At 40.8% G+C, this 27,530-nt stretch overlaps 1 protein-coding gene across 1 annotated transcript; it reads left to right on the forward strand.

Moving 5' to 3' along the window:
• The first annotated feature begins 906 nt into the window (after positions 1-906).
• Positions 907-25,670, forward strand: DHCR24 (24-dehydrocholesterol reductase). The gene is made up of 9 exons (XM_039319921.1): positions 907-1,627; positions 19,730-19,885; positions 20,382-20,487; positions 20,698-20,816; positions 20,904-21,167; positions 22,002-22,145; positions 23,474-23,671; positions 24,478-24,656; positions 25,342-25,670. The coding sequence occupies exons 1-9, from the start codon at positions 1,397-1,399 to the stop codon at positions 25,493-25,495; spliced, it is 1,551 nt and encodes a 516-aa protein (XP_039175855.1). The 5' UTR covers positions 907-1,396; the 3' UTR covers positions 25,496-25,670.
• Positions 25,671-27,530: the final 1,860 nt, after the last annotated feature.

A 27,530-nucleotide genomic window follows, 5' to 3' on the forward strand; every position in this document is an offset into this window, starting at 1 on the left:
CATTCCAGGCAAGGTGCCACAAAAACGCGTGGCTTGAAATAGACCCCCGCGGTGCTTGTGCCAATGCCTGGCTGCTCTTTCATGCAAGCATGCCAATTGCATTTTCAAGCTTATAGAAATGGTGGATTGCAGAGTGTATTTTCTAAACTCATTTGACGGGAAAGAGACTGGCTATAATTAATTATACAGGGCAGGTGAAGAGCTATATAAAACTGTGAAGGATAAGACATTTTTTATAGGGAGGAAACTGTACGCGAAGAATGTAATGAAGCCTATATTTTTTATTTCCCGCCCAAAAAACCCACCCCATCAGGAGTTATGGTTACTTAGAAGCAGCCAAATTATTTATGGTAAAGATCAGTTCATTTCTGTTCCCTTCTCTCGAGCGGACGTTTTAGTCCCCGCTTGCAGCCGGGTGGAAGACGCAAGTTTCTCTTCTTAGCTCGGGCAAAATAGCATTCGACCCTCCCAATAAATCCCTTTGCCCGGTTTTCTCAACAAACACCTGCTCGCGCCATGCTGTTGGATCTGATATCGAAGAAATGCCTCGGGAAATCTCCCCATGCTCAGAGGCTACGTTCCTTTTGGGTGTCTCGCAAGGCTGAGCACTCCTTCCACACAAAACATGTTTTGCAAATCCATTCCGAGGGCGCGGACGACAAAGAGTCCATTCATCGCGCTAACTCACGCTCGTGCCGCTCCGAAAGCCCGATCTCCAGTTTGGTTCCCCCTCGTCCCTTCTACCGGCCCTGGCTCCCTCGGCCAATCCCGTCGCTCGGCCCCTGATCCGATCCAAACGGCGCTTTCTCATTAGTTAAACAGTATCCCTCTCCTCACCGCTCAGCCAACCCGAAGAGAGATGCGCGGATAGCCGGGTGGTGTGGGGGGGGGGGTGGCGGGGAGGTGGCTTGCCCGCGTTCTAAAAGATTAGTGCGGTTGGGCGCGATTCGTGGGTTTCAGTGATCCGTTCGACTACGGAGACCTCGTATGGGGTGCAGTCCGAGGGGAAAGGAGGAGTCAAGGACCGCTAGGAATAGACTTTAGGGTTCTTGAGCGGAACGAAACGTGATGATTGGAAATGGGCGAAGGAGCATCTTATTCTTATGAGTGCACTTTTGGGGTTCCTTGAGCACCGCGTATAAAGAGGGGCCACGGGCTACGCATTAGTAGCCAGAGAGAGAGAGAGAAAGCATAGCAGAACACTCTGGAACTCTTCTTAAAAGGCGTGGTTTTTTTATTGCAAGACATACCTATAGGAAGCGGTTACGGAAAGGTGGGGCCGAGAGGAGGGTGCAGGTTGTTGAAAGTCGTGACTGTTCTTTGAAAGAGCCCGGTGCGATCTTGCAAGCCCGGTTAAAGAGAGAAGCTAATTGGCGAACTCCCGCAGAAACTGACGATGGGGCCTCTGCTGTCTCTAGGGATTGGGCTTCTGCTGTTCTTGCTCTGGGCTCGCTACAGAGGCATTGAATATGTGCTAGTCCATCACCGCTGGATTTTCGTGTGCCTTTTCCTGTTGCCCCTTTCTGTTCTTTTCGACATTTACTACCAGCTCCGGGCTTGGGTTGTGCAGAAGCTGCACTGTGCTCCTCGGCAACATGACTTGCGGGTTCGGAACATCCAGAAACAGGTAAGGACCAGCGGAACTAGTTGGGTTGGGGGAAAAAAAGTTTTTTTTTTTTCCAAATCCAGACGGTGGTGAAGAGTTTTGAGGGTGTTTCTGTATCCCTTTCCAATAGAGAGGGAAAAGATTGCAAGCGTGAGTAACAAGAGTTCCTCTCGCAGTTCCGAATTGCGTTGTCTAGCTCAGGGGTTCCCAACCCCAGAACCGGGCCACGGCATGCCAGTAACCGGTCCGCACAAATAAGCAAAGCCCCATCCGTGGGATACAGGCAGCGCACAAAACCACGCACCCTCCTGTTATGTGCTCCTGGCTACTTTCTTTCGTGACCAGAGGCAAGCTCGCCTGACCAATAACCAGCCAAGACACAGTGAAGGCCTTTTGTTTCGTTTATTGCAATAAGCGGGGAGAGAAGCTCAAAGCTTGGTTCTCTCCAAAGTTTTAACCCAAAATATCTCCTTCTTTTATTCATCCCTATCACCGCCGCTACAGCCCTCCTCTTTCCCCATTGGCTGAGGTAGTATGAGGTTACACTCTTTCCGTCCGCCTATACACATTTCCTGATAACACACTAAATCATATTCACATATACAATAAGAATAAGAAAAATTATTTTCTTATGGTTATTTTTAAACTCAAATATATTTATGTCCCCATTAAACAATAAGTTCTTTTCCTGCTTTTCAATTCAATTCATCATTTCAATTCATCATTCTCTTCTTATCTTATTTGGCCTGGTTTCCTTCTTTCCTATACTTCCTGGCTAGCCATTTCCTATATATATTTTTATAGCTTCTGTTCTTCCTTTCTCAGACCCAACTATTTTTGCCTATATGGTTATCTTATTTCCTTAATCTCTTCCTGACTCTCACCATCTGTATTAGTTTCCATTGTATTGTATTTTTAACTGACTGAAGATTCATCATATTAATGTATATTTATCAATCCCCCCTGTATTTCTGTATACTCTGATGAATCTTCATTTTTATTCAATATTAGATAACATAAATTTAATCTGTACATCTTCTTCAGAGATGTTTTTCGCTACTGACCCCAATGTTTTGGTGCAAAATGAAACACAGCAGGGTATACATTAGAGACAAACACAACACATAATACCTATCACAACTATAAACACTAGTCCTATAAATATTTGTTTTAACCATCCAAAATTGGGAAGCCAATTTGTTAACCAACTCCAATTACCCCACATATTTTCATACTTTTGTTCAGGAGCTTTGGCCACATTCCTGATTCCTTTTGCAATGTCCATTCTGCTTCATGATTATCATCTACCTTTAAATCCCACAAACACATTTTTACCTTTATTTCCCAGGCTGTTCTGGTGTGTTGTCTTCAGTAACATTAGAAGTAGAATCCACCCTTCATGATTATTACACAGTATTTCACACCCACAAATTGATCCACAGTTACAACAATAACAATAATCACTAGCTATTACAGAGGTAACACATCTACTACCTGATTCTTACAATGTACAATTCTACATTTTCAGTTTCTAATGATACGACTTCTGACTTAATTCATTTTATTTGTAACAAACAACTTTTATTTCTCTGATGAGTCACCACCAACATCTTTGTTCTTCGTCTGGGGTCACCTGAAATTCTAATAAAGATATTCAAAATAGGTAGGGGTTCTGGTCCACTACCCATTCAAGTCCTTTTAAACGTGGCTTTCAGTCCTTGTCCTGGAATAACCGTCCACCCTCTTTCAGGTCCAGTCACCACCTTTGCTCATGTGTAGTGAGTCCAACCCTTCTCAGCCCTCCGGACAGCAGATATAACAAGGAACTTCCTTTCTTTGGTTGTAGAAGTTCCTCCTTCCATTCTGTCCCGGCTGGATTTTATGGACTGGAAATTCCAAAGGAGTTGTTTGCGCCACCAAGCCTTCCTGTCAAAGAGAAGACAGAGACCCCAGTACTTTGTTCTACATTTAGCTATTTGTCTCCCTCCTTTGGGAGCCTTAACCCTTTATTAACCCTTTTACATATCAAACATCCCTCTGTAGCCCTTTGGGCTATCCCATAAATTCCAAGGGTAGTATAGAATTTCAAATACATTTCTACCTATACTTCAATTCCCCAATATTTCCCCTCATATAGTTTTTGGATCACCATTCTTGCAGTACCTTGTGATAACCACAGAATCCCCTTAAGACCATTTTTGTTGTTTGGTAATTATAAATCTATATCCTTAATCCTTTTACTATCTATTTTCCTTTCCAATTCAACTATCAAATACATTTCTAGATATTTTACCTCCTTTCATACCAATTGGGCTTTATTTGCTAAACACCCTCAATCCTTTCTTCTGCCAAAAAGTTGCTTTCCCATTTCTTTATAATTCCCAGAATAAGATCTTACAAAATTGGGAAGCTACATAAAAATGTATTTGCTTCCACAGCTTAAAAATGGAGGAAAGAAAAGAAAGAAAAAAAATCATTTGTCCTGTATCAGATAGACTACACTTGTCCATGGAAGCTCTATCAAAAATTGTCACATTTTTCTTTCTTCTCCCCCTTTCACCCTGATTAGATACCATGTTACAAAAATATAACTCAATAAACTTATTGTAAATAACACATTCAGGATTTTAAAAGGTAAAGCATATAGACTCACCAATTAGCATTGGGCCAACATTTCTGGAATGCCTTTTGTCTCAGGCAAATAACATTCAAATCACTCTTGTGGCAGCACATCAAAGAACGCCAGGATAGCTAAGAAGACAAAAGATTGTCTCCCCCTTCCCCCACTCTCCAAACCAGACAGTAAAAATTTATACAAAACTTTTGCTTGAAACAGCCCTAATTCAGGAGGAAAATTGCCATAACATTTACAAAAGTGGCTTGCCAATACCTCCTTCCTATGGCTGAACAAAAATAAACCAGCCCCAAAACACTCAGCCAACCCTCATGGCTAAAACAGGATTTGAACTCAAATCCAGCCTTGCAGCCTGTGGCTATAACCCTGAAACCAAATTGGTTTTCTATAAAGATTTCCCTCCCCCTCCTTGGCTCCAGGGAAAAGAAAAACAAATTGGACATACACAGTATGCAGCAATTAATCATCTTTTCTTCAGTAGCAAGGAGTCCCAAAGACACATATTTATCAAATGTTAAATAAAACATCATAAGATTGTTCCTTTGACAAGAATACCCTCAAATGCATTATTAAGGATAAATCCAAACGAAAATGCAAAGGAAAATCACTGAAGCATGCCACACATACAAAAACAGAATATCAGAGTTGGATGGGACATTAGAGGTCCTCTAGCCCAACCCCTTACTGAAACAGGAAACTCTATCCATTTCAGACCCTATCAATTTCTAACCTCCTCCCAAAAACCTCCAATAATGAAGCATCCACAATTTCTGGAAACAATTATCCCACTGATTAATTATCCTTACAGTCAGGAAATTTTACCCAATTTCTGTTCTTTAAAAACACACATACACACAAACAAACATGCAGACAGAAACTGCCTCCCCCCCTTTTTTCTTCTTCTTTCTTCTTTTTCTTTCTGCATCTCTTACTTTTCCAAGGCAGAAATTCTTGGGTTAAAAAAAGTAACAAACTAAACATTTTTAAAAGGATTGCTCAAAAATTTCACCCCCCTTCAATAGCCCTTCCACCATAGGTTTTAAATCCATTCTTCCTTCCAATGTAATGTTATACTGTTTCTGATGTACAGCTTCTCCTGGTTGTTTAAGAGTTATTTTTAAGGGTTTAATTTGAACCCTTCCCCTATTCCCCTCCTTGGCCCAAACTGAGGGGTTCACTTTTCTTTGAGCCTCCTCACTTAAGGCCATAATGTTTACCATTATTTCCCTTTCATTTCCCATAATAACAACCCCCAATTTACCAATTAAATCCCTTCCAACCAAATTACAGCTCCCTTCAACCAATACAAAGTTCAGGTCCTTTTACTACTGTCTGGACCATAGCAGATTAAATATTGTTGCTTCTACTACATGTCCATAATTCCCTGATCCTTAATCTTCCCTTTCCCAATTTGCATTCCTGGAGGTAAAAGTTCAGGGTAAATCTGGTGGTCCAAAATCCACCAAGTACACCCTTTTTCTCCTCCAGGGATCCAGCCTTTAAGGTTTATCAGGGGTTCCTAAAAAGCTGAACCAGAAAACAGATTAGTCCCCTGACACCCTTAATCCTCAAAGTTCACCAAATGTGCTAGTTCTTCCCCCTCCTTCCTCTTAAGGTACCTTCCTCTTAAGGTACCGTACTCATTTTCCCAGTGTCCTTCCTCCTTACAACAGGCACATTTGTTTATTTAAAGACTGGGGAAAATTTTCTCCTAGAAATTTATATCCCCTGGTGCCAACTGGCTGTCCTCACCCCCAGTCTGCCTTTCCTAATTACTCTTCCTCTTTGTTGGCCTGTTTGCAATAATTGAGCCATGATTTTTATCTTATCTTACGTTTATCTCTCTCCTCTTCTCACTTTGCATATACTTTCTGAGCCTCTTTTACCGCTAATAAACCTTCTATTGTTTTAGTTTTCCATCTGTCTAATTTCTGCATTTGTACCCTAATACCTTCCCATGCTTTCCATTGGTCCTAAAAACATTTCTAACCTGTTTTCAAAAGCTGTTAGGGGGGACAATTCCCTCCCCCCTTTGGAGAGAGGTTTTCTCCTCTCTTGTTACCTTCCAAACTATAGGAACCTCAAGAAATACATAGCTTTTTACTTAACTCTTTCACACAAAATAGCGGATCAGAGATCTCACCTTTCAAGCATAAAACTTACCCCCAGCTCCTTTGTTTCTCTCTCTTTCCCTCTCTTCCATCTGATTATTTCCATTCTTTTAACACCTTCCATTGTCCTTCTAATTACTAAGAAACTACCCTTCTTCACCCTTTCTTGCTTTTACACCAGACACAAAAAAATTCCAAATGCTTCACCCCAGGCAAAACAATCATTCTTATTTTCAAGAAGCTTTTTTCCCCAAATTTCCCTTTTGGAATAAGACCTTGTTGTTTTGTATATTACTGTTAGAGGGTCTCTCCCTCCCCTCCCCCAGGTCTTTAGAAATGAGTCAGTACAAACACAAACCCTTAAACATCATTTCCACTTTAAATCTCCACTTTTACTCTTTTTAGGGCTCTTGTAGCTTGTTCTCCAGGCAGTGGGGAAATACAAGGAGTGTTTCTGATAGACTTTAACCACTGCCTATCCATTCCCCATCGCTTCAAGCTAAGCTGAGAAGCCCAATTTAATTTATTGGCTGGCCAAACATGTACTTAGGCCAGGTATATACTGTAATGTATCATCCTTCCTTTGTTCAAATGCCTTGTTTAAAGCATTGACTTAAAACACTTTAACATTCTCCCTAAGGGATACCCATCTCCCTAAGGGAGTTCATTCCAGAATGTAAATACCTTCCCTCTTTCTCCTTATTGGCCGGCACACTGGCCGGGGAGGCGTCCCTCCTCTTCAAACTCTTATTGCCCATTAACACCTCTCTGATATACAGATACCCCTCTGGTATCTTACCTGTCAGGCTGAGTTGAAGTCCTTCCTTAGGTCGGCCGACTTTCCCTTAGGTTTTCACTGGGTCCTGGCTTTCATCTCGGGATCTCCAATTCCTCCTTGTTTAAGCAGGGGCAATCCGAACTTTAGGGCTGGGAAAAACTTACCAGGTGCGCACTCCCCTTTCGAATATCCCCGGCTGCCAAAGATGGAACGGATGCAAATCCCGGAGGAGCCCCCAAGGCTGTTATGTGCTCCTGGCTACTTTCCTTCGTGACCAGAGGCAAGCTCGCCTGACCAATAACCAGCCAAGACACAGTGAAGGCCTTTTGTTTCATTTATTGCAATAAGCGGGGAGAGAAGCTCAAAGCTTGGTTCTCTCCAAAGTTTTAACCCAAAATATCTCCTTCTTTTATTCATCCCTATCACCGGCCGCTACAGCCCTCCTCTTTCCCCATTGGCTGAGGTAGTATGAGGTTACACTCTTTCCGTCCGCCTATACACATTTCCTGATAACATACTAAATCATATTCACATATACAATAAGAATAAGAAAAATTATTTTCTTATGGTTATTTTTAAACTCAATATATTTATTTCTGTCTCCACAATAAGCTCTTTTCCTGCTTTTCAATTCAATTCATCATTTCAATTCATCATTCTCTTCTTATCTTATTTGGCCTGGTTTCCTTCTTTCCTATACTTCCTGGCTAGCCATTTCCTATATATATTTTTATAGCTTCTGTTCTTCCTTTCTCAGACCCAACTATTTTTGCCTATATGGTTATCTTATTTCCTTAATCTCTTCCTGACTCTCACCATCTGTATTAGTTTCCATTGTATTGTATTTTTAACTGACTGAAGATTCATCATATTAATGTATATTTATCACTCCGGTCCCCGGAAAACCCCCTCTCCACAAAACCGGTCCCTGGTGCCCAAAAGGTTGGGGATCTCTGGTCTAGCTCATCTGAACTTTTCAGGAAAACCAGATCTGATGGGAATCCCCTTCATTATACCGTTTTCATTTATTTTAATTTTAACTGATCAAAGTTTTAAAAAACACCTGTTGATCAGGAAGTTAATCATTAACACACGCTTGATCTTTTTTTTTGTTTGTTTATTGTGCTTTTTTTCAATGACAGCTCAACAGCAGTTTTACCAATGCTGTGCCTTAGTTGCAAGAGCAGGGAAAGATCCTTGAAGCCAGTTTGCTTGTTTGTACTGTGTTATCTAAGCCAAAGCTATTTCTTTCTTGACACTGGGTCAGCCTGGTAAATCACACAATGCAACCTACCCCAGTTAATAACTTTTTTTGGGAAAAAATGTAGTAGTTGGTTGAAATTGCAGGGAACAGATGGAATACTTCACTTGGGACTCATATGGAGGATCAGGCAGTCTTTGTAGTTCTTGCAACAGATGTCTAGTAAATGCTGTCCTTCCAAAAAATTCACTTGTGCTTTGGGGCATTCATCTGCATGAAGTTTCATGTTGGCTATGGCTGCCGGGCTAAGTATATCCATGTGGAAACAGGCAGGGGCTGATGAAATTGATCTGTCAGTATTCCCACTGATTGATTAGTCATGCCTGTAGTTATTTTCCATAATGCCTTGATGAAGATAATAATTTCACATTTGCATTTATAGCAACATTCAGCCGTGCTTTTTCTATTCTGGGATTGGAGGGTTGAATTAGGATTAATTTAGTGTGGGAACTCCTCTTACAAGAGCAGCTGAAGGAACCTTTACCAATGGTGTCTCATGTTGTTTAATGGCTCTTTTTAAAAATTTGGGATGCCAAAGATGATCTAGAATGTTCTGTATACAGAACATGGACTCTGCCATCTGTAGGGACGATATGTTACTATCAGGCTATAAAATAAGAAAGCTTTTACAAGTTCAAGCCTATTCACAGACTAAGAAACTGTTACTACAATCTAATATTGAAAATGCCAGTAAATTTTGTTTTAGGGTTTCAATTCCTTACAAATTATTCACTGAGATTTATACTGCAGGCCACTTTAGCTGACTGTGTTCAGCAGGTCAGCAGTTCAAATCTCACCGGCTCAAGGTTGACTCAGCCTTCCATCCTTTCGAGGTAGGTAAAATGAGGACCCAGATCGTTGGGGGCAATGTAAATATATATATATATACATTGCTTACTGGTGTACACCGCTTAGAGAGTGCTTGCACTTAAAGCGGTATATAAGTCTCACAAATAAATAAATAAATATCAGATATATGCAGGCAGTATAATTATATGCAATAGCTTTATCATGAACAAATATTAAGTAAATTACAAAGAATGAGCATTTCCTTAGGCTTAAAAATGCAGTTTGCAGACCTGCATGCAAGAGCAAATAAATGTTGACATGTCATAATTACTTCAGAGGTGCCTTTCATGTCATGTGCTAACATTTGGTACATTTTCTGAAATGCTGAAACAAACCATCTGCATATTGTTGATATTTACCATATTACATAGAGTTCTTTTGCTATAGTTAGTAAAGTAAAACCAGATCAATTATTTTATCTATAAATGAATGAGCAAAGAAAACTAGCAGATTCCTCATATTAATATGATATTAAGTTTAAAGGTTCAAGCACTATTATAAATGCAATAAATGGATAGAGTGGATACCTATCATTAGAACCATCTTAAAAAAGCACAACAAAGAATGTTCTTCCTGCATCAACTCAGAAGGTTCAGACTGCACAAGGAACTGCTGATACAGTTCTACACAGGAATTCTGGAGTCTGTCATTTATATCTCTATAACTGTCTGGTTTGATACAGCAACCAAACAAGATAGGTACAGACTTCAACAGATAGTTAGAACTGCAGAAAAAACAATTGCAACCAGCCTGCCTTCCACTGAGGACCTGTATACTGCACAAATCAAAAAGAGGACTGAGAAAATACCTACAAACCCTCTCACATCCTGGACATGCAATGCGGGGGCCAATGGTGTCAGGAAGCAGCCACCCTGGCCCCTGCATCGCCTTGCCCTGCGACAATGGCACCCCCACCCTACCTCGCCTCCCCTCACCCCGCAGGACGAGCCTCCTGCCCACTGTCCCACCCACCAGAGACCCCCTGGATCTCCCCCAACCCTGTCTGGCCCCCACAGGAGTCCCTGCCCACGAGCAACATTGAGGTGACCACGCCCACCTTGGTCACACCCACCCATTCTGCCATGACCACCACAGCCATGTCCACCCAGTGGGCCACGCTCACCTGGCACCTGGTGATAAATAAGTGGGTTTGGGGTTGCAGTTTGGCCACTTGGTGTCTAAAAAGTTCGCCATCACTGCATTAGGATGTCATAGACTACAATTTCTAGGTGCAGTCCAGCTGGGGGCCTGGGAATTCTGTAAGTCATGAAAGCTAATTTAACAAATGTTTATGGGTGGGTATCTATCCAATTGTTGAAATATTTTGAGGTGGGAAATCCTTTTGCACATCTCTCTTAGAAATGTGCCATTAGTTGTAATTTAGCACAGATTATTCTAAATAGAAGGCTGAAATATAGCACTGTTGTCCAAATGAGCATTGAGGATAATCAGCTTGGCAGCAGAGATAAGTTACAGAGAGGGAGAATGGCAGGGTACATAAGGAGTCCTGGATTTTGAGTCAGATTGGAAGCACAGGTGTTTGTACCCTGAGTAAGAGGGAAAGCTGTTCCACTGCAGAAGGCAAACCTTACTGAAAGTAGCTGTGTTTATTCTGCTTCTTCTTTAGAAGTTTAATGAAGACTCTAAAGTGGAGCATCTGTGGATTATTGAAGTGGTTTTGTAAAACTACCTGGAATAGAAAAAGTCTGCTAGGTGCCTTCCTGTCTCTCCGCTGCCACACCAAATAGGTTGAGATCTATCATTCCTTTTCTAACTTTGTAACTTTGCAGAAGTGAAGCTAGGAAAAATCACGTTGAATACCCTTTAGTTAGCACAGACGCACACACCCAGCTGCGTGCTCTCTTCATTACTCTTTTCTCTCTTATACCAAATGACTGCATCTGGAAGGATCCCTCTGTTAAAGTACTGAAATTTGCAGATGATATATTTGAGATGGTTTCATTCGAGATGGTGATGAGTTTGCATATTGATGGGAGGTTGAATACCTGGCCCTCGGGTGCAGCTGGAACAATCTGGAACTGAACACACTTAAAACTGTAGAGATGATAGTGGATTTTAGGAGGAGCCCTCCTATTCTACTGCCTCCCTACAATATTAGACCATGCAATATCAACAGTAGAGACTTTCGAGTTTCTGGTTTCTGTAGTCTTCCAAGACTTGAAATGGACACCTATCATTAGGACACCTATCATTAAGTTTAAAGGTTCAAGCACTATTATAAATGCAATAAATGGATAGAGTGGATACCTATCATTAGAAACATCATTAAAAAAGCACAACAAAGAATGTTCTTCCTGCATCAACTCAGAAGGTTCAGACTGCACAAGGAACTGCTGATACAATTCTACACAGGAATTCTGGAGTCTGTCATTTATATCTCTATAACTATCTGGTTTGCTACAGCAACCAAACAGGACAGGTACAGACTTCAACAGATAGTTAGAACTGCAGAAAAAACAATTGCAACCAGCCTGCCTTCCATTGAGGACCTGTATACTGCACAAATCAAAAAGAGGACTGAGAAAACACCTACAAACCCCCTCACATCCTGGACATCAACTCCTCTCCTTAGGACGCCGCTACAGGGCATTGTATGCCACAGAGATAGATCTTGCAGCCCGCATTAGGAGAGCAGCTGAAGTCGAGAACTCGCGGAGAGGTTGAAGATGGGACTCTTTTCTATCTCTTAAGATTGGCCTCCTGCTCTGGGGTTCACTATAGGACCAGGGAATATGCCACAATCCATTTTCGTGCACTTCCTGTTGCCTTTCTATCCCTTTGGATGTATATTACCAGCTTCACACCTGGGTGGTGCAGACGCTGCAGAATGCTCCCCAAAAGCATGACTTGCGAATTCTGAACATACAAAATCAATTTAGGATGAGCAGAACTGTTCGGGTTGGGGGGGGGGAAGAGTTTTTAAGATCTAAAATCTGAAAATGGCATTTATTCTCCGATATTGAGTTTGAAGGTGTTTATCTCTGATTATCTTTTCTGTTAGAAAAAAACACGTTTGACGGAGGCTGTTTTGTTATATTTTTCTCCTTGATATTTACAGGTGATACATTTGAATTGTGCTTATGTAAACACTCCCAATATATTTTGAAAATACATTGTAATCGTGCAGTTAATTTTTTTAAAAAATAGATAAATTATAGTGAGTAACGTTCTCCCCCCACTTCCTGGAAAAATGAGATCCCTCTTAATAACTATTGGCCACTACAGTTTTATTGGCTTACCTGGAAGGAGAAGAATTAGCAATACTACGTTGCAGATTTTTGTAATAAGGGAGCTTAGTGGGGCTGTGAGGTTCAAATGTCTTATGTCTAAACAAGAAAAAAAAGTATAATTATTCTGACCCAAATTTGAAGCGTTATATTTCAAATCCAGTCAGATAGTTAACTCAAAAGAAACGATCTTATAATAAACAAATATATTTTAATGAGAAAGATTACTTGCGTTCACGTTGAGATTGGTGCTGCTGGAAATACATGTTTGTTCATCTTTCAGATCCTTTCCTTAGGTAAGAAAATGTTATTGCTCTTCACACCATCTTTATGTTTATGGGGAGACCTTCTATGGCCCATGCTTCTTACAGACAAAGAGATTCCCATGTGGCTTGTGTCCAGGAAGTCTCCCAAGACCTTTGGAACTCCTCCCACTGACCCATCCACATACCTAGCATTTAACCCAATAACTGCCAGACATTCCAACATAGAGCTGGACCATAGAGCTATATGGGCCATAGAGCTATATGGGCCAGAACACTCCCCGCTTGGAAATTTATATTTCCACTACTAAAATAGTAAAAACGTAGCATCAAGGCATGCAATACTCATTGTGGTTAACTTGTGACTAAATAGGTAAAAACTTGGTATCAAACATGCATAACTATAAGGTAAACATAAAACATGCACAATTATGAAAAAGGCAAGTGTTACATCAAACAATGCATAAGACAATACATAATTTGAGGTTTAATCTTGTGGTTCAGTCTTCATCAGCAATGGACCAAATCGGTGATCAGCCTGGTACAAGTGTCTTTGAGTCACGACCTGACTCATGTGGCTTCATGATCTGGATCTCAGCTGGGTAAACTAGTTCAATAGTGGGTGGGCCCGGTGCGCAGGAACCGTGGGCCAATAGTTCTGGTATGCAGTCTTGTCTCCCAATGAGACAAGGTCTTCCTGTGAAGGAAACTGGAACCAAATCTGGAACAGAAAAAACTGGAACCCAAGCTTTTCGGGAATGAGGGGAACTGGATTCACAGGATACTCAGGAACTGAAAAACCTGGAAAGACATAAACAGCTGGATCTGGAAACTCAGGAACAGCTGGGGCTGAAGAATCAAGATCAGGAACATCAGGAAACTCAGGAACAGCTGGAGCTGGAAACTCAGGATTAGGAACATCTGGAAACTCAGGAACAGCCGGAGCTGAAGAATCAGGAACAACAGCTGGAACTGAAGGGTCAGGAACAGCAGCTGGAAGTGAAGAATCAGGAACAACAGCTTGAGCAGAAGACTCAGGATACTCAAGAACCGAAGGATCTGGAGCCACCGGTGGAGTACTGAAGAGGACTGCTACTGTTGTCGTCAGGGTGAGGACTTCATGTGTGGGTGTCGGTGTATTTAATGACATGGAGTCCATGAAAGGCGGTAAGTCCTTGCAGGCTTCTACAAGGCTAATTCTTGGGGTGCTGAGACAAGTGATTCAAGACGATCAAAACTATGCCTAACTTCAGTTGTCTGCGCTTAGACAGGGTTTTGAAGCGGATTGGTTGACGTTTACCGGGTGTCTGAGGTTGAAGGTTGGCACTTTGATCTGAAGCTGGAAGTGCATAACGTTTTGGTCTATGTAGCATCTGTCTATTTGGACAGGCCAAGAGCTGAAGACTTTCTAGCCAGATCAGTTCTGTTATCTGTGTGGCAAGGTTGGGCCACTTTACTTGGTTGACAAAGTTCTTATTTGTTGGCACATGTTGCCATTGTTCAGGGCTTAAGGATGTTTCAATCCTTTTCTCTCTGTTGCTTACATGGATGTAGAAGTGTCCACTTTGTTTGCAGATGTAGCTTGACATCACCATGCTGTCTGCATAGAAGGTGGTGGACTGTAGTTCAAGGCACCATGTCTTTGCTGTCAAGTTGGTCAGTTTTACAGCCAAAGTGGTGCCATATAGCTGTAACCTTGGTACGGTGTGGCCTTCTTGTGTTGTTAGTCTTGCTTTTCCAAAGAAGACACCAAGACTGCAGCACTCCCCGCTGTAGACTCTGGTGCATCTTATGGTTGCAAACAAGATAACGTAAGTGTGGCTCTCCCCGCTGTAGAGTGAGACATATCTTAAGGCTGCAGACACCTTCGTAGGCACATCTAAGGAAGTGTACAACTCTTTCTTCTGCACTGGGGCAGGTGAGCTGGAGACATACGTGTGCTGCACTTGCATGCTTTGGAGACATTTTGGGAGTACGCTCCATGACTCCCAGTCTTGGGGGCGTTGTTTGTCTTGTTTGTCCTTTATGGACAAAGCTAAATTGTAGTAAGTCTTGCTTGTCTGGAACACGGTTGCTTCCAAAACAGGTTTGGTTGTTACAAACGTGCGATGCTCTAGGTGCGGTTGGAGCACTGTTGCTACCAAAACAGGTTTGGTTGTCACAAGCATGCAGTGTTGTTCTAGGCGCGGTTGGAACACTGTTGCTACCAAAACAGGTTTGGTTGTCACAAGTGTGCAGTGTTGTTCTAGGCGCGGTTGGAACACTGTTGCTACCAAAACAGGTTTGGTTGTCACAAGCATGCAGTATTGTAGGTGTGGTTTTATGGGGTTCAATGGGGTAATAACGGTGGAAAGATCTTGTGGCACTCCCCGCTGTGCAGTTGTTGCCGTTGCTGGGGTAATAATGATGGCAAGATCTTGTGGCACTCCCCGCTGTGCAGTCGTTGCCATCAGGTTCAATGTGGCAGCAACGGCAGGAGGATCTCGTGACCTAGGTGTCATGTCATCAACTCTGTGGTTGACCAGCGAATCAGGTCATTGAGATTCCTCTGTTTGTCTACTCGGTCTTGGGGGGCTTGTGGCTGGCTGAGATGCTCTCACCTGTGCGTTCTGGAATTCACTTTGGTTGTCCACGTAGGTCTGTACGCAGCTACGACGCTCTTCATTTTCCAGTTGTTGCCTGTCTGGCAAGAAAGTGGTGTGCTGAAGTATTCTCTGAAGGCCTTCCACTCTAGCCATTTTGTCTGCCATAATTCTTTGGCATTGAGTAAGTTCAAGTTCTTCTTGGGCGTCCTTTCTTTTGGCCTTCATTTTGGCTGCTATAGCCTTTCGTTTGGCTTCCATTTGGGCTGCTTCGGCTTGCATTTGGGCTGCTTCGGCTTGTAGCTTGGCCTCTATTTCAGCTTCCTCAAGTTCTATGGCTGCCAACTCCTTCCTTCTCTGCTTCTCCTCTTGTGCCATGCGAAAGACAGCTTCAGCAGCTTTAGCATCTATGATCATTTGTTCGATTTGTGAGATTCGGGAGGTTCGGCTATGACGGGAAGATGCCTTCGAAAGGTGGGAGGTGCCTGTGATATGCGGTTCTTGGGACATGCTGGAATGTGTCTTGGATATGTGGCGGAAAGATGAGGCTGTTCCAGACACGTGGGATGGAGCCGCATGCGGCCGTTGGGATGGTGTATGTGAATAGCGGGAGACTTTGGACTCGGCTCTGTCAACCAGTCTGCTTTTCTGGCGAGGCTTGGGCTGTGGGGAACCCTGTGAGCTCTCTAGAAACTTCTTGCGTTCCTTGTTTAGTACCTTGAGGTTGTGCATCTTGCTATCGATTCTTGAGTCTCTTAATTGTTCTTGAATGTCCTTGAGTTGCCGTTCAGAGTCCATCCATTGCACGTAGGCATCTTCCTTATCTCCTTCCACTGCGTGTGCCCGTTCTGGGGAGAGTTCCTCCTTCTGTTCATGGTAGAGTTTTTATAATCTCTCCCAGCTTCGTTCATGGCGTCTGTGGATGATGTGCCATTTCTCCATCAGATGTGAATGCATGGCGTCTGTGGGCTGGTTGATGTATCTCAACTAGGCTGATAGGTTGAACCCCTTCTGCTAGACCAGTAGGATCCTCAGCTATGGCTAGGATAGGTTCAGTGTCCTTCTCAGCTATTTTGAAGAGAATTTGGAGAACTTCTCTCTTTGACCACTAGGGGTCGCTACTTGTAGATCAGCTTCTGAGGTGCTGTCTGTGGGTGGAGATGCCACTGGGTGCGTTCTCCTGTGTTTGTGGGTACTTCAGTGCAGTTCACCCCTTCACCACTAGGGGTCACTTGCTGTGGGTCAGCTACCAGGGTGCTCTGGCTTCGAGGTTCACCCTTTGTCCACTAGAGGGGCTTCTCTGGGTGCGGTTAAAGGCTTGCGTGTAGAGCTTCCTTTAACCACTAGGGGGCATCTGGAGAAAGGTTAGCCAAATTCTTCCTATTACCACGTTACTGCTAGTGAGCCACTGAGACAATGTAGAGGTACAAACTCCCACCTGGTCAGTTGCAGGCTGGAACTCCGGGTCATCAGCTGTGATAATGAGTGAAGAGACTTGGCTTTGATTTCTTCTGCCTACGTTCTCTCAAGCTGGAACAGCTTAGTGCTCAGCTTGGGTGAGTGAGTGAATGCTTCTGGTAAGATCACTCTGTGCCCTCTGGGGGGTGTTGGTAGCTTGGGATAACTTTAAGTAGCTTGCACTTTAACTAACAGATTTGCTCTGTTGTGTGCTGAATTAATTGTGGCTGTTGTGACTCAGCTAGAAAAAAAAATTGCATGACCACCAGGGGGTGCTTCTGCGATGATTCCTCCTTATAACATTGGCTGAAATTCCGAGCATACCTAGGGCTGTCACTATGGCAACAGATGAGTTTATTGAAAGGCAATAAACCTTGCTTTTGTCTGAACTTTAGAGGCAGTCATTAAACAGTTCTTTGTTTCAGGCTGCGTGATTCACTGGCAAAGAGGGGAGGGGGAAAAGCCTAAGCTCCTTTTGGCGTTAAAATTCAAACTTTTCATGCAAGGAACAAAGTGTAGATTTTGTTTTTCTTTCTCCCCGTTATAAACATTAATTTGAGAACAGGTCCAAGGTACTTTTTACTTTGAAGGTTAGCTAGCAAGCGAATTAGCATAACAAAACTTCTGAATCACTCCTTGAAAGCTGTCTTTTACACAGACACGCTGGCTTTGCTTTGCAGGCTTTTACAAGCATCAAGAGAATCTTTACTTCCTTGAAGGTTTATGCAGAGAAAGGGCTAACCAATTTGATTCTCTTTCTTCAAACTGTTGCAGCTTTGAGAGGAGAATTAATCTTTGCCAATTTACTATTTGCTTTCAAAAGATGGCACAAATTATGAAAACATTTTCTTACTATTCTGACCCAAATTTGAAGCGTTATATTTCAAATCCAGTCAGATAGTTAACTCAAAAGAAACGATCTTATAATAAACAAATATATTTTAATGAGAAAGATTACTTGCGTTCACGTTGAGATTGGTGTTGCTGGAAATACATGTTTGTTCATCTTTCAGATCCTTTCCTTAGGTAAGAAAATGTTATTGCTCTTCACACCATCTTTATGTTTATGGAGAGACCTTCTATGGCCCATGCTTCTTACAGACAAAGAGATTCCCATGTGGCTTGTGTCCAGGAAGTCTCCCAAGACCTTTGGAACTCCTCCCACTGACCCATCCACATACCTAGCATTTAACCCAATAACTGCCAGACATTCCAACATAGAGCTGGACCATAGAGCTATATGGGCCATAGAGCTATATGGGCCAGAACAATAATAAAAGAAAGTTCATATGTGGGTGAGCAGTATCTCTGTTCCTTGGATCTGCATCCATTCTGAAGTCTTTAAATTTGATGGGCGGACGAAGAACTCTGCCAACTTATTCTGCTAATTCATCTTGAATAATGTGCTGATTTCATTTTATTGTGGGCCCTATAAATCAGTGCTGTATGCTAGGTTCTGCATATAACATGAAAAATACCCTTATGATTTGCCTTGTAACATAAGTATGCCGGGGGGGGGGGGATTGTGGCAATGAGCCACAAAATATGTGACTTACCCTGAAATAGTATGAGAGAGTAGTCACAGAAGACGTCAGAAGTGAGACATGCCATCCATTAGGGGTTGAGTTAAAGTGCAGTACATGAAACAGCTGTGTTGCCTTTGGAAGAGTCTGTGGGATTTCTGTTCTTACAAACACATTTTTTGTGGAAAGCTAAGCAAAGTGTGTAAAAGTGATGGTGAAGACAAGAAGTCAGCAGTGGCCAAGTGGAGCATGATAGGAACATCCAGTGCTCCACTTTTTTTTTTTTTTTTAAGCTCTCCATTGCATGACATAAAGGTCAACTGGAAAAAGGCAGGTAGGGGGAGGATGCTACAAATGAGCTGGAACTCCACACTGCTATCTTACTGTCCTGTTTTGCTGGGAAATGGGTTTGGGAGACTCATGTAGCGACTGAAGATGGCATGGTGCTTTCTCTTGCTGTTCCTTCTTTGGACCACCTGAGAAGTAGAGTCTGTACTTTCCAAGGTAGTCGTATTTTGACACTGTCCATCTTACAAGGATTATTGACTATGTTCATTCCTAAAGAGTTATGATAGTTAGTTTCAGGGGGCATCTGCACGGCAAGTTAAAAAAAAAAGCAAAGTTGTGAGCAAGATATTGCAATTACATTTTTGGTGTCAGGCATCTATTAGAGAGCCTGTTGATAGTTCATTAACTAAAGAAGGAAATTATAGCTTATGATATGTTAAAGCTTTAACTTTAACCTTAGGAATATTTACCCAAAACAAAAACAAAACATTGATTTTCAATTCTTATTTTTTTTTCCTCAGATACTCAATATGAGTGAAGCCCATCTATGCAAATCTGCTGTTATTTCTAATAACAATTTATTTATTATTCAGTTTAAGAATAAGAGTCACTGTTATTTAAAATGTTTGATAATGTATGATAATTTGACAATATTGAAAGTTAATGTGGAACAAATTTATGACATAAGATTCTAGTGCTTTGGACTCCCTTAGCTCTTATTCTGATCTTGATTTTTAACTAATAAACAATGCAATCCTGTTTAGCTAATAAACTGTGCATGTTTAGTTGGCATTCACCTAATATGTTTCTCCTGAAAACTTTATATGCTGTAAGGATGCACTCAGAACTAAGTTTCTTATTTGCAAGCTATTTGCTAACAAATAAAATTGGGAGTAATTTTGTTAATAATACGTAAAGTCAGTGTCACTTTAATGTTATATGGCTGTAGGTCACATTGACTGATAGTGCCACCCCCAAACAGTGCAAAGATTTGCCTTTTTAGAATGATTTGGAAGGATGGACAGCTTTGGCACTCTGTAAACTTGGTGCCCAAGGCTAATATCTACTTGGTCTTAGCCTCAAGTTGGCCCTGTACAAGGAAGTGATTCTATCTTCTTTTCTCGTAGGTTCGAGAATGGAAAACAGAAGGCCAAAAAACATATATGTGCACAGGCCGTCCTGGCTGGCTTACAATGTCTCTTCGTATTGGGAAGTACAAGAAGACTCTCAAGAACATCACAATCAACTTGATGGATATTTTAGACGTAGACATTGAGCGACAGGTACCTTTGAGATTTTTCCAGATGAAATTGCTTTTAAGTTGAGCTCAACAACTAGTCCATATGGTTATTGTGGGATTGTCACCGCTTTCTTCCAGGATGTTTTTTTTCAGCACTGCAATTACTTCCTGCTCTGGACTTCCTGGTGATCTCTGTTTTCTAGCTTTATAATAATCCTTCTTAAGATGCAATGACGAAACTGTACATGATCCTATTAAGTGAGGTACAATCCTAATTTTCATAAGAGCGCCGCTATAGTCAATGGTTTTATTTCTATATCCTTCCTAAAGATTCCAAGAATGACATCTGCCTTTTTTACATAACATATATACTGGTTTGACATTTTTCTTCAAGCTGACCACTATGATGTCAGGATCCTATTCCTGATCAATCACTTCCAGTTCAGATCCTATTAATGTATAGGTTGTTGTGCAAATGAAGGACCTGTTATGCAGACTGATGGAATGTTATCTAAGCCATAAAATGTGTTCTGTTGTAGGTTGTCCGGGTGGAACCTTTGGTCTCAATGGGACAATTAACAGCACACCTGAATCGCATGGGCTGGACTATTCCAGTGGTACCAGAACTTGATGATCTTACAGTAGGTGAGAAATCTTGGAACATGGAACTCATGACTACTCCTTTTATTAAACTACTCGACCATAATTTCACATATGAGAATGTTAAACATAAGAAGTTCCAGGCCAGTATGATTTTCTTTGTTTTGATTGCTGTAGATTCTCTTGTTCTGAAGTACTGTTCTGTAAAGTTTAGCATGTGTTTCAGCTCATTCTTGATCATGGTCTCTTGCATAGGTGGTTTGCTCATGGGGACTGGCATTGAATCTTCCTCTCATATCTATGGATTATTTCAGCATATCTGTGTGGCCTATGAGCTTGTTCTTGCTGATGGCAGCCATGTGAGATGTAGCCCGGTACGAAATTATATTTCTTTGCCATGATTTAAGAAGTTATGTCAATTCTATTTTGAGTGGCTGCTTAGCATGGTGTGCTTTTTGCAGGAGGAGAACTCTGATCTATTTTATGCAGTGCCTTGGTCTTGTGGCACATTAGGCTTTCTGGTTGCAGCAGAAATAAAAATGATCCCATCTAAAAACTATCTGAAATTACATTACGAACCTGTGAGAGGGCTGAAAAACATCTGCAAGAGATTTGCTGAAGAATCAGAAAAGAAAGAGAATCATTTTGTAGAGGGCATTGTGTATTCTTTGGAAGAGGCTGTCATAATGACTGGAGTTTTGACCGATGAAGCTGAGCAAGAAAAGGTAACCTAACTTTATTATCCTTGTTAAGTAAAAGGGGGCACGGGAGACAGAATGACAAAATTGTCTTTCATACGTTGAAAAAGCAAGTTGTTTCTTCTAAAAACTAGAGAGTCCACTTATACTGTCAGTGCATATTTCTGTATTATAAAGATTCTCCCCCAAGAGCAATGTTTCTCAAATTCAGCAACTTTAAGATGTGTGGACTTCAGTTCCCAGAATTCCCCAACCGCTGTGGATAGTTAGGCAGTCCACACATCTTGAAGTTTCCAAGTTTGAAAAACATTGTACTAAAATTGTTTTCTATTGTTCCATGCAGAATAATAATTCCAAAGATCCTTTAGGACTGGGGCATTGCTCTATTGCTCTTAAACTGTCTGTGAAATAAGTAGATCTAATTTCTCCAGCAAGTCAGCTTCTATGCTGACAGGGAGACAATAGAAGTGCCTGTCAGAAAAGTTGGAAAAATCTAAGCTAAACAAATTAAAACATTCTTAGTTCTCTGCAAATTAAAATTATGATTCCTGCTAAAGACAGTTGAATTACAATATGGGAGGAAAGGCTCAACCAAGGTTGCTTATAATGAATAGAAGGGTGTCTGGTGTCTGCATTCTTTTGGGTGAGGTACATTTAATGTAAATGTATTGGCATCCACAATAATAATCATTTGTGGAAATGATATATTGCCAATATTATTCCTACACAAAATGCATTGTATTTTTGGTGCTTCATTTCAATAGTAGTAGAAAGTTGCCTCATGTTTAAATCAGATCTTTAATTAAACTATAAATTCAGCGAAATTATATTTTTTATTATCTTCCTGTTCTTTACATTAAGGTCAATAGAATTGGGGCGTACTACAAGCCATGGTTTTTTAAGCATGTGGAAAATTATTTGAAAGCTAATAGCACAGGAACAGAATATATTCCAGCAAGAGATTATTATCATAGGCATACAAGGAGCATTTTCTGGGAGCTCCAGGTAAGGATCTGCTTGTAATTTATTATACTGTGGATACTTAAGACCAGTTTTTCTGTCAGCCTATCCTATGGATAGGTCCTGTTTTAATTGTTAATTCACTCTTTATATGGCCACCCATCTTAATCAACTAACTCCGGGTAGCTGACAAAACTTAAGAAACAAAAACATACTGTACAATATATATAAAAACAGTAAAAATAAAAGCACTGGAAAAGTCTAGGTGAAGCAGCATTGTCATTTCACTTTACTCTGACCCAAGTGAGGGGACCAAGCTGCTTTGCAAAATAGTTTTTCTCAAGTGCTTTGTTTGAAGCAAAATGCCCATTTGAAGCTTTGAATATCTTTAATGCCTAATACCTCTCTTTTTCCTCTTCCAAGACAAAAGGCAAACCTAAATTAGGTGCCATGTGTAACATGTTAGTTAGCTAAGTTGTTTGGTCATTCAAGCCAGTAAATAGTTCACAGCCACAAGGACAAAGAGGAAGAATTAGTATCTGTGATAGTGGATTTAATAGTCCTTTTGTGGATAAGGCCTATTATCTTTTCTTAGCATTCTCATTTCATCTAGACTAAGGGTAGGCAACCTTGGCTTTTTTATGATTCATAGACTTCAACTCCCGGAATTCCTGACCTAGCCATGCTGGCTCAGGAATTCTGGGAGTTGACGTCCACGAGTCATAAAAGAGCCAAGGTTGCCTACCCCTGATTTCTAGACCTACTGTTAATCAAGAATCTTGGGTATCAGTTCCGGAAGATTTTTAAAACAAATGTTAGTATCCTTTTAAAGCAGTGTTTCTCAACCTTGACAATTTTAAGGCATGTGGACTTCAACTCCCAGAATTCCACAGCCAGCAATGCTGGCTGTGGAATTCTGGGAGTTGAAGTCCACATGCCTTAAAATTGTCAAGGTTGAGAAACACTGCTTTAAAGGATTGGTCCTTATACCATCCAATTAGCCATTAAAGCTTTTCCTTAAATCTTAATATTCCAATCTAGTATGTCTTGACAAATATATAAATCGATAATTCACATTTTTAAGATTACTCACCAGCATTAGCAGAGTAGCATATAGAAATAAAACCAGAGGCATGAAACAACGAGCACAAGCAGGGGAAAAAAAGAGATGGTTTTCCAGATAGAACAAAAGGTGAATTAACAAGGGACTTCACATCTCATTCTGCTCAGTTCCTAAGGAGAGCGCTAGGCCTTCAACCCACATTTAGTCAATAGTGAATTTTTAAAAAATACTGAACAAAGTTGTTGATGTATGTAATTATACTAATTTTAAATCTTCCCTTTTCTTACTGTTAGCATTGTTTCCCTTACAGGACATCATCCCATTTGGCAATCATCCAATTTTTCGCTATCTCTTTGGCTGGATGGTTCCTCCTAAAATCTCCCTTTTAAAACTGACTCAAGGCGAATCCATGAGAAAGCTCTATGAGCAGCACCACGCGATACAAGACATGATGATCCCCATGAAGAGCCTTGAACAATGTATTCAAACCTTCCACAGTGTCATTAAAGTAAGACCATCTTTCCTAAATCCAAGACGGGTCATTGGAGCAGGAAAAAGATTGGTTTCTTATTTAATACCTGAAGAACATTTCTCTAAAACCCAGAAATGTAAAACAAATAAATAAGTAATGCTTAAGGTAACCCCATGTAACAATGACAGGATTCAGAAAGGACCCAAGCAGCTTCCATAAAACTAATAGAATACTGTAGCAATAGTACTTAGATCAGTGGTTCTCAACCTTTTTAATGCCGCGACCCCCAACCGGCCGTTAAGTCGAGGACTACTCAACCGGTCGTAAGTCGAGGACTACTCAACTGGTGCAGCACCGTTTGCAGAATGGGACTTTTGGTGGGCTCAGCAGGGCAGAGACAGCCTGGACAATTCCTATTGGCTTTTGAAAGCCAATAGAATTAGACTCTATTCAAGAGAGTCTATTCTATTGGCTTTCAAAAGCCAATAGAATAAAAGGGAGTAGCACAGCTAAGGAAAAGGGGAAAAAATGGTGGACTGCGTTGTTTGGCGACCCCCGTGAAATGGTCGTTCGACCCCAAACGGGGTCCTGACCCACTGGTTGAGAACCACTGACTTAGATTCATATACCTCTTCATTGTGCTTTACAGCCCTCTCTAAGCAGTTTACTGAGTCAGCATATTGCCCCCAATAATCTGCTCCTCATTTTACCAAACTTAGAAAGATGGAAGGCTTCAACCTTGAGCCGGTGATGATCAAACTCCTGAAAGTGGGCAGAGTTATCTGCAATTCTGCAGGCTAACCACGGCTCCTAGTGCATCTTTTTCCTCTTCTTTTCTCTAGGTTTATCCTCTGTGGCTGTGTCCATTCATCTTGCCTCACAGTCCTGGAATGGTTCATCCAAAAGGAGATGAAGAGGAGCTCTATGTAGATGTGGGAGCCTATGGAATGCCCCAGACAAAACACTTTGAAGCCATGGCATCCACCAGACAATTAGAAAAGTTTGTAAGGAACGTTCATGGGTAAGCATTTAAACCCGGGAAAAGAGTTATTTCTAGTGGTACAAGAGCTCTCTAGCAATTGGATTCCTAATTACCTATGAGTACACCCCATTCTTTTGCTATTCTGTACAGTAGTTCAATTTTTGGCTCTGCAGCACCCTTGTTGGGACACCCAACTGAATTGAAAGGGTTGGTTAGTTTGCTAGAACAAAATCAATTCTGACAAGAGGCTTGCCCTGTTTTGCAGGCAAAGATGATTGTCACCTTTTAATGGAACAACTCTAAGATGTTTCTCGTTTCCTTTAGTTTTCAGATGTTACATGCAATCTGTGCACAGCAGGTCCAAATGAAGTCAGAGATGCTGACACAAACTTGTAGTTTTATATAATAAATATTTAACATCTATATTTAGAGCAGACAAGATAGTCAGGCACATCACTATATCGTGAGGCAAACTGTCAGGTAAATCAAAGAACAGCAGCATACAGAGCCCAGAGAAGCAAAAGGTGGGGAAGTTTCCCTTTACACCCAGCAACCAATTATAATGTAGATTGCCTCATGCAGGAGCCCGCAATCTCCAACCCATCAACTCCAGCTTTGTGTTCTGGCACATTATACTCTTTACTGTTCCAGCTGTTAAATTAAATATCTTAACAGTCACCTGTTAAGCAGCCACAACTCTTAAGATCTTTCTCATTTCCTTTAGTTTTCAGATGTTATATGCAGACTGCTATATGACCCGCGAGGAATTCTGGGAAATGTTTGATGGCTCCCTCTATCACAAACTGAGACAAGAGCTTCAGTGTAACAAGGCTTTTCCTGAAGTATATGATAAAGTCTGCAAAGCTGCAAGACATTAAATCCAACTCGTCCATGAAGCAACTAGGAAAATTTGGGTCTAAATAAAAACTTACCTCTTCTCTTTTCCAAAACCCCCTTGTTTCTACTTCAGAGACTCCATTCCAAATGTGAAATGTAGAAGAAATACTTCTGCCTTTGTATGAAATATATAACTGGTAGTATTTGTCTTAAAAAGGTGTATGCTTCTTTATCTTCTTTCTAGGAATTTCCATTTTTGACCACTGTGGTTTAATGATAGCTTAGGTATAGACTGATATATTTAGTAGAAGGAGGAAGAGCAAGTTCAGAACTTTAAAACAGAAGAATAACCTATTATAGATAAATGAATGGGAGATGTATGCAAGGTCTGCTGTTACAGATATACCATAGGCTCTTTCTGAGAGTTGTGCCAAATAAGACTGCCTTTCTAATGTCACAGTTGCCTATATCAGATAGGTTTCTTTGCCCAGGGTTGAAAAGTCATAATTCCCTCTCTCTGTCTTTCTTGTTTTGTTGACATTTTTTCTTTGACAGTTTTCATCAACATTTATGTGCTGCAGGAAAAAAAAGAGATTGTTACAGACATGTCCCCAGGAATAAGACAATTTAAAAAGTATTTTTCCCCCTTGTTTATAAATGTTACTGCTTTTCTTGCCTTCTCCCTGTGGTCTTCTAGTGATCTGTCTCTTGGATTATGGACGCTGGCTGAACAGTTTTATAACGCATTTCTCCAAAGTACAAGTTAGTACTTCTGTTTTAATAGTAAAGAGGGCTGTCAGTAATCTGATATAAATAGCAAAGTTTTTATATTCATTATTGCGTCTACCTATTTTACTCTTATTTTGTTCATGAAATTCAATTGAGCCCCAAATTTTTGTTGCTAAGTGAGACAGTTGTTAAGTGGTTTTTCCCCATTTTACAATCTTTCTTGCTACTATTGTGAATCACTGCAGTTGTTAAATTAGTAACATGGTTGTAAAGTGACTTTGCTTCTCAGAAGATCGCAAAAAGTGATCACATGACCCCGGGACATGGCAACCATTATAAATATGAACTAGTTGCCAAGCATCCAATGTTCGATCACATGACCATGAGGATGCTGCAACAGTTGTAAGTGTGAAAAACAGTCACTTTTTTTCATTGCCTTTGTAACTTTCAATTAAAGGAATTATTGAAAGTCGAGGACTACCTGTAAATGATGGTGGAGATTTATATGGTAGATGATTAATTATTAGTAACATTATATAGAAGAAGTATTCCACCCCTCTCCTCTTTCCTTTGTTACTGTTATCATAGGATTTGTCATGGTTTTCTTCTACTGAGATTGTTTAGTGCCTTAAATCACCTGAGAAAAACCTGGATTGTTTTAGGCCTTCTTATTTTCAGGAATACATTAGATGTGAGAAATGCTTTAGAAAACTGCCTGGAAGGTGGATCTCTTTAACCTCTTCCCACCTAACACTTAACATTGCTTGTAAAAATAGCACTGCTGCGAGCTTTCACCATCAGATAAATGCACACTACTGCTATATCAATTTTTATAATTATCTGGATATTATTGATAATCGAAACACTTGAAACAATGCTGCTTGGAATAGATAATAGAATTCTGAGTTTTGTCCCATGTTGTGGTCTGGACTTTGGAATACTTCCAACTCTTATTTTGTACTTGAGATAGTTTACACTCAAAACGTTTTTGCATATCATTCCTCTACTTTTTAACTGGAGTGACAATGGATAAGCTGGAAAAGTATCTCCTGCGTGAATGTATTCCTATAGTTTAATATTAAAGCAAATAGGTCATTGGCTAGCCCTAAGAACAGTTGATGATTAAACAACTTTAAAGGGTTTTTATTTGAGTTTTGTATATCTTTTAATGTCACTATTAACCAAAATTGGATCTAAGGACCAAGATGCACAATTCTAGCAAATAATTATTTGTAGTTAACACTTTGATGTTATCTATAGTATCTGAACATCTGAACTGTCTATGGAGTCTTAAACAGTTGTTGATATTTAATGGAGAGATTGATTTAGAGTGAACCAGTAAAAGCA

This window comes from Crotalus tigris, unplaced genomic scaffold (assembly GCF_016545835.1).
Source record: "Crotalus tigris isolate CLP2741 ecotype Arizona unplaced genomic scaffold, ASM1654583v1 scf7180000023617.9722795, whole genome shotgun sequence".
Taxonomy (NCBI): Eukaryota; Metazoa; Chordata; class Lepidosauria; order Squamata; family Viperidae; genus Crotalus; species Crotalus tigris.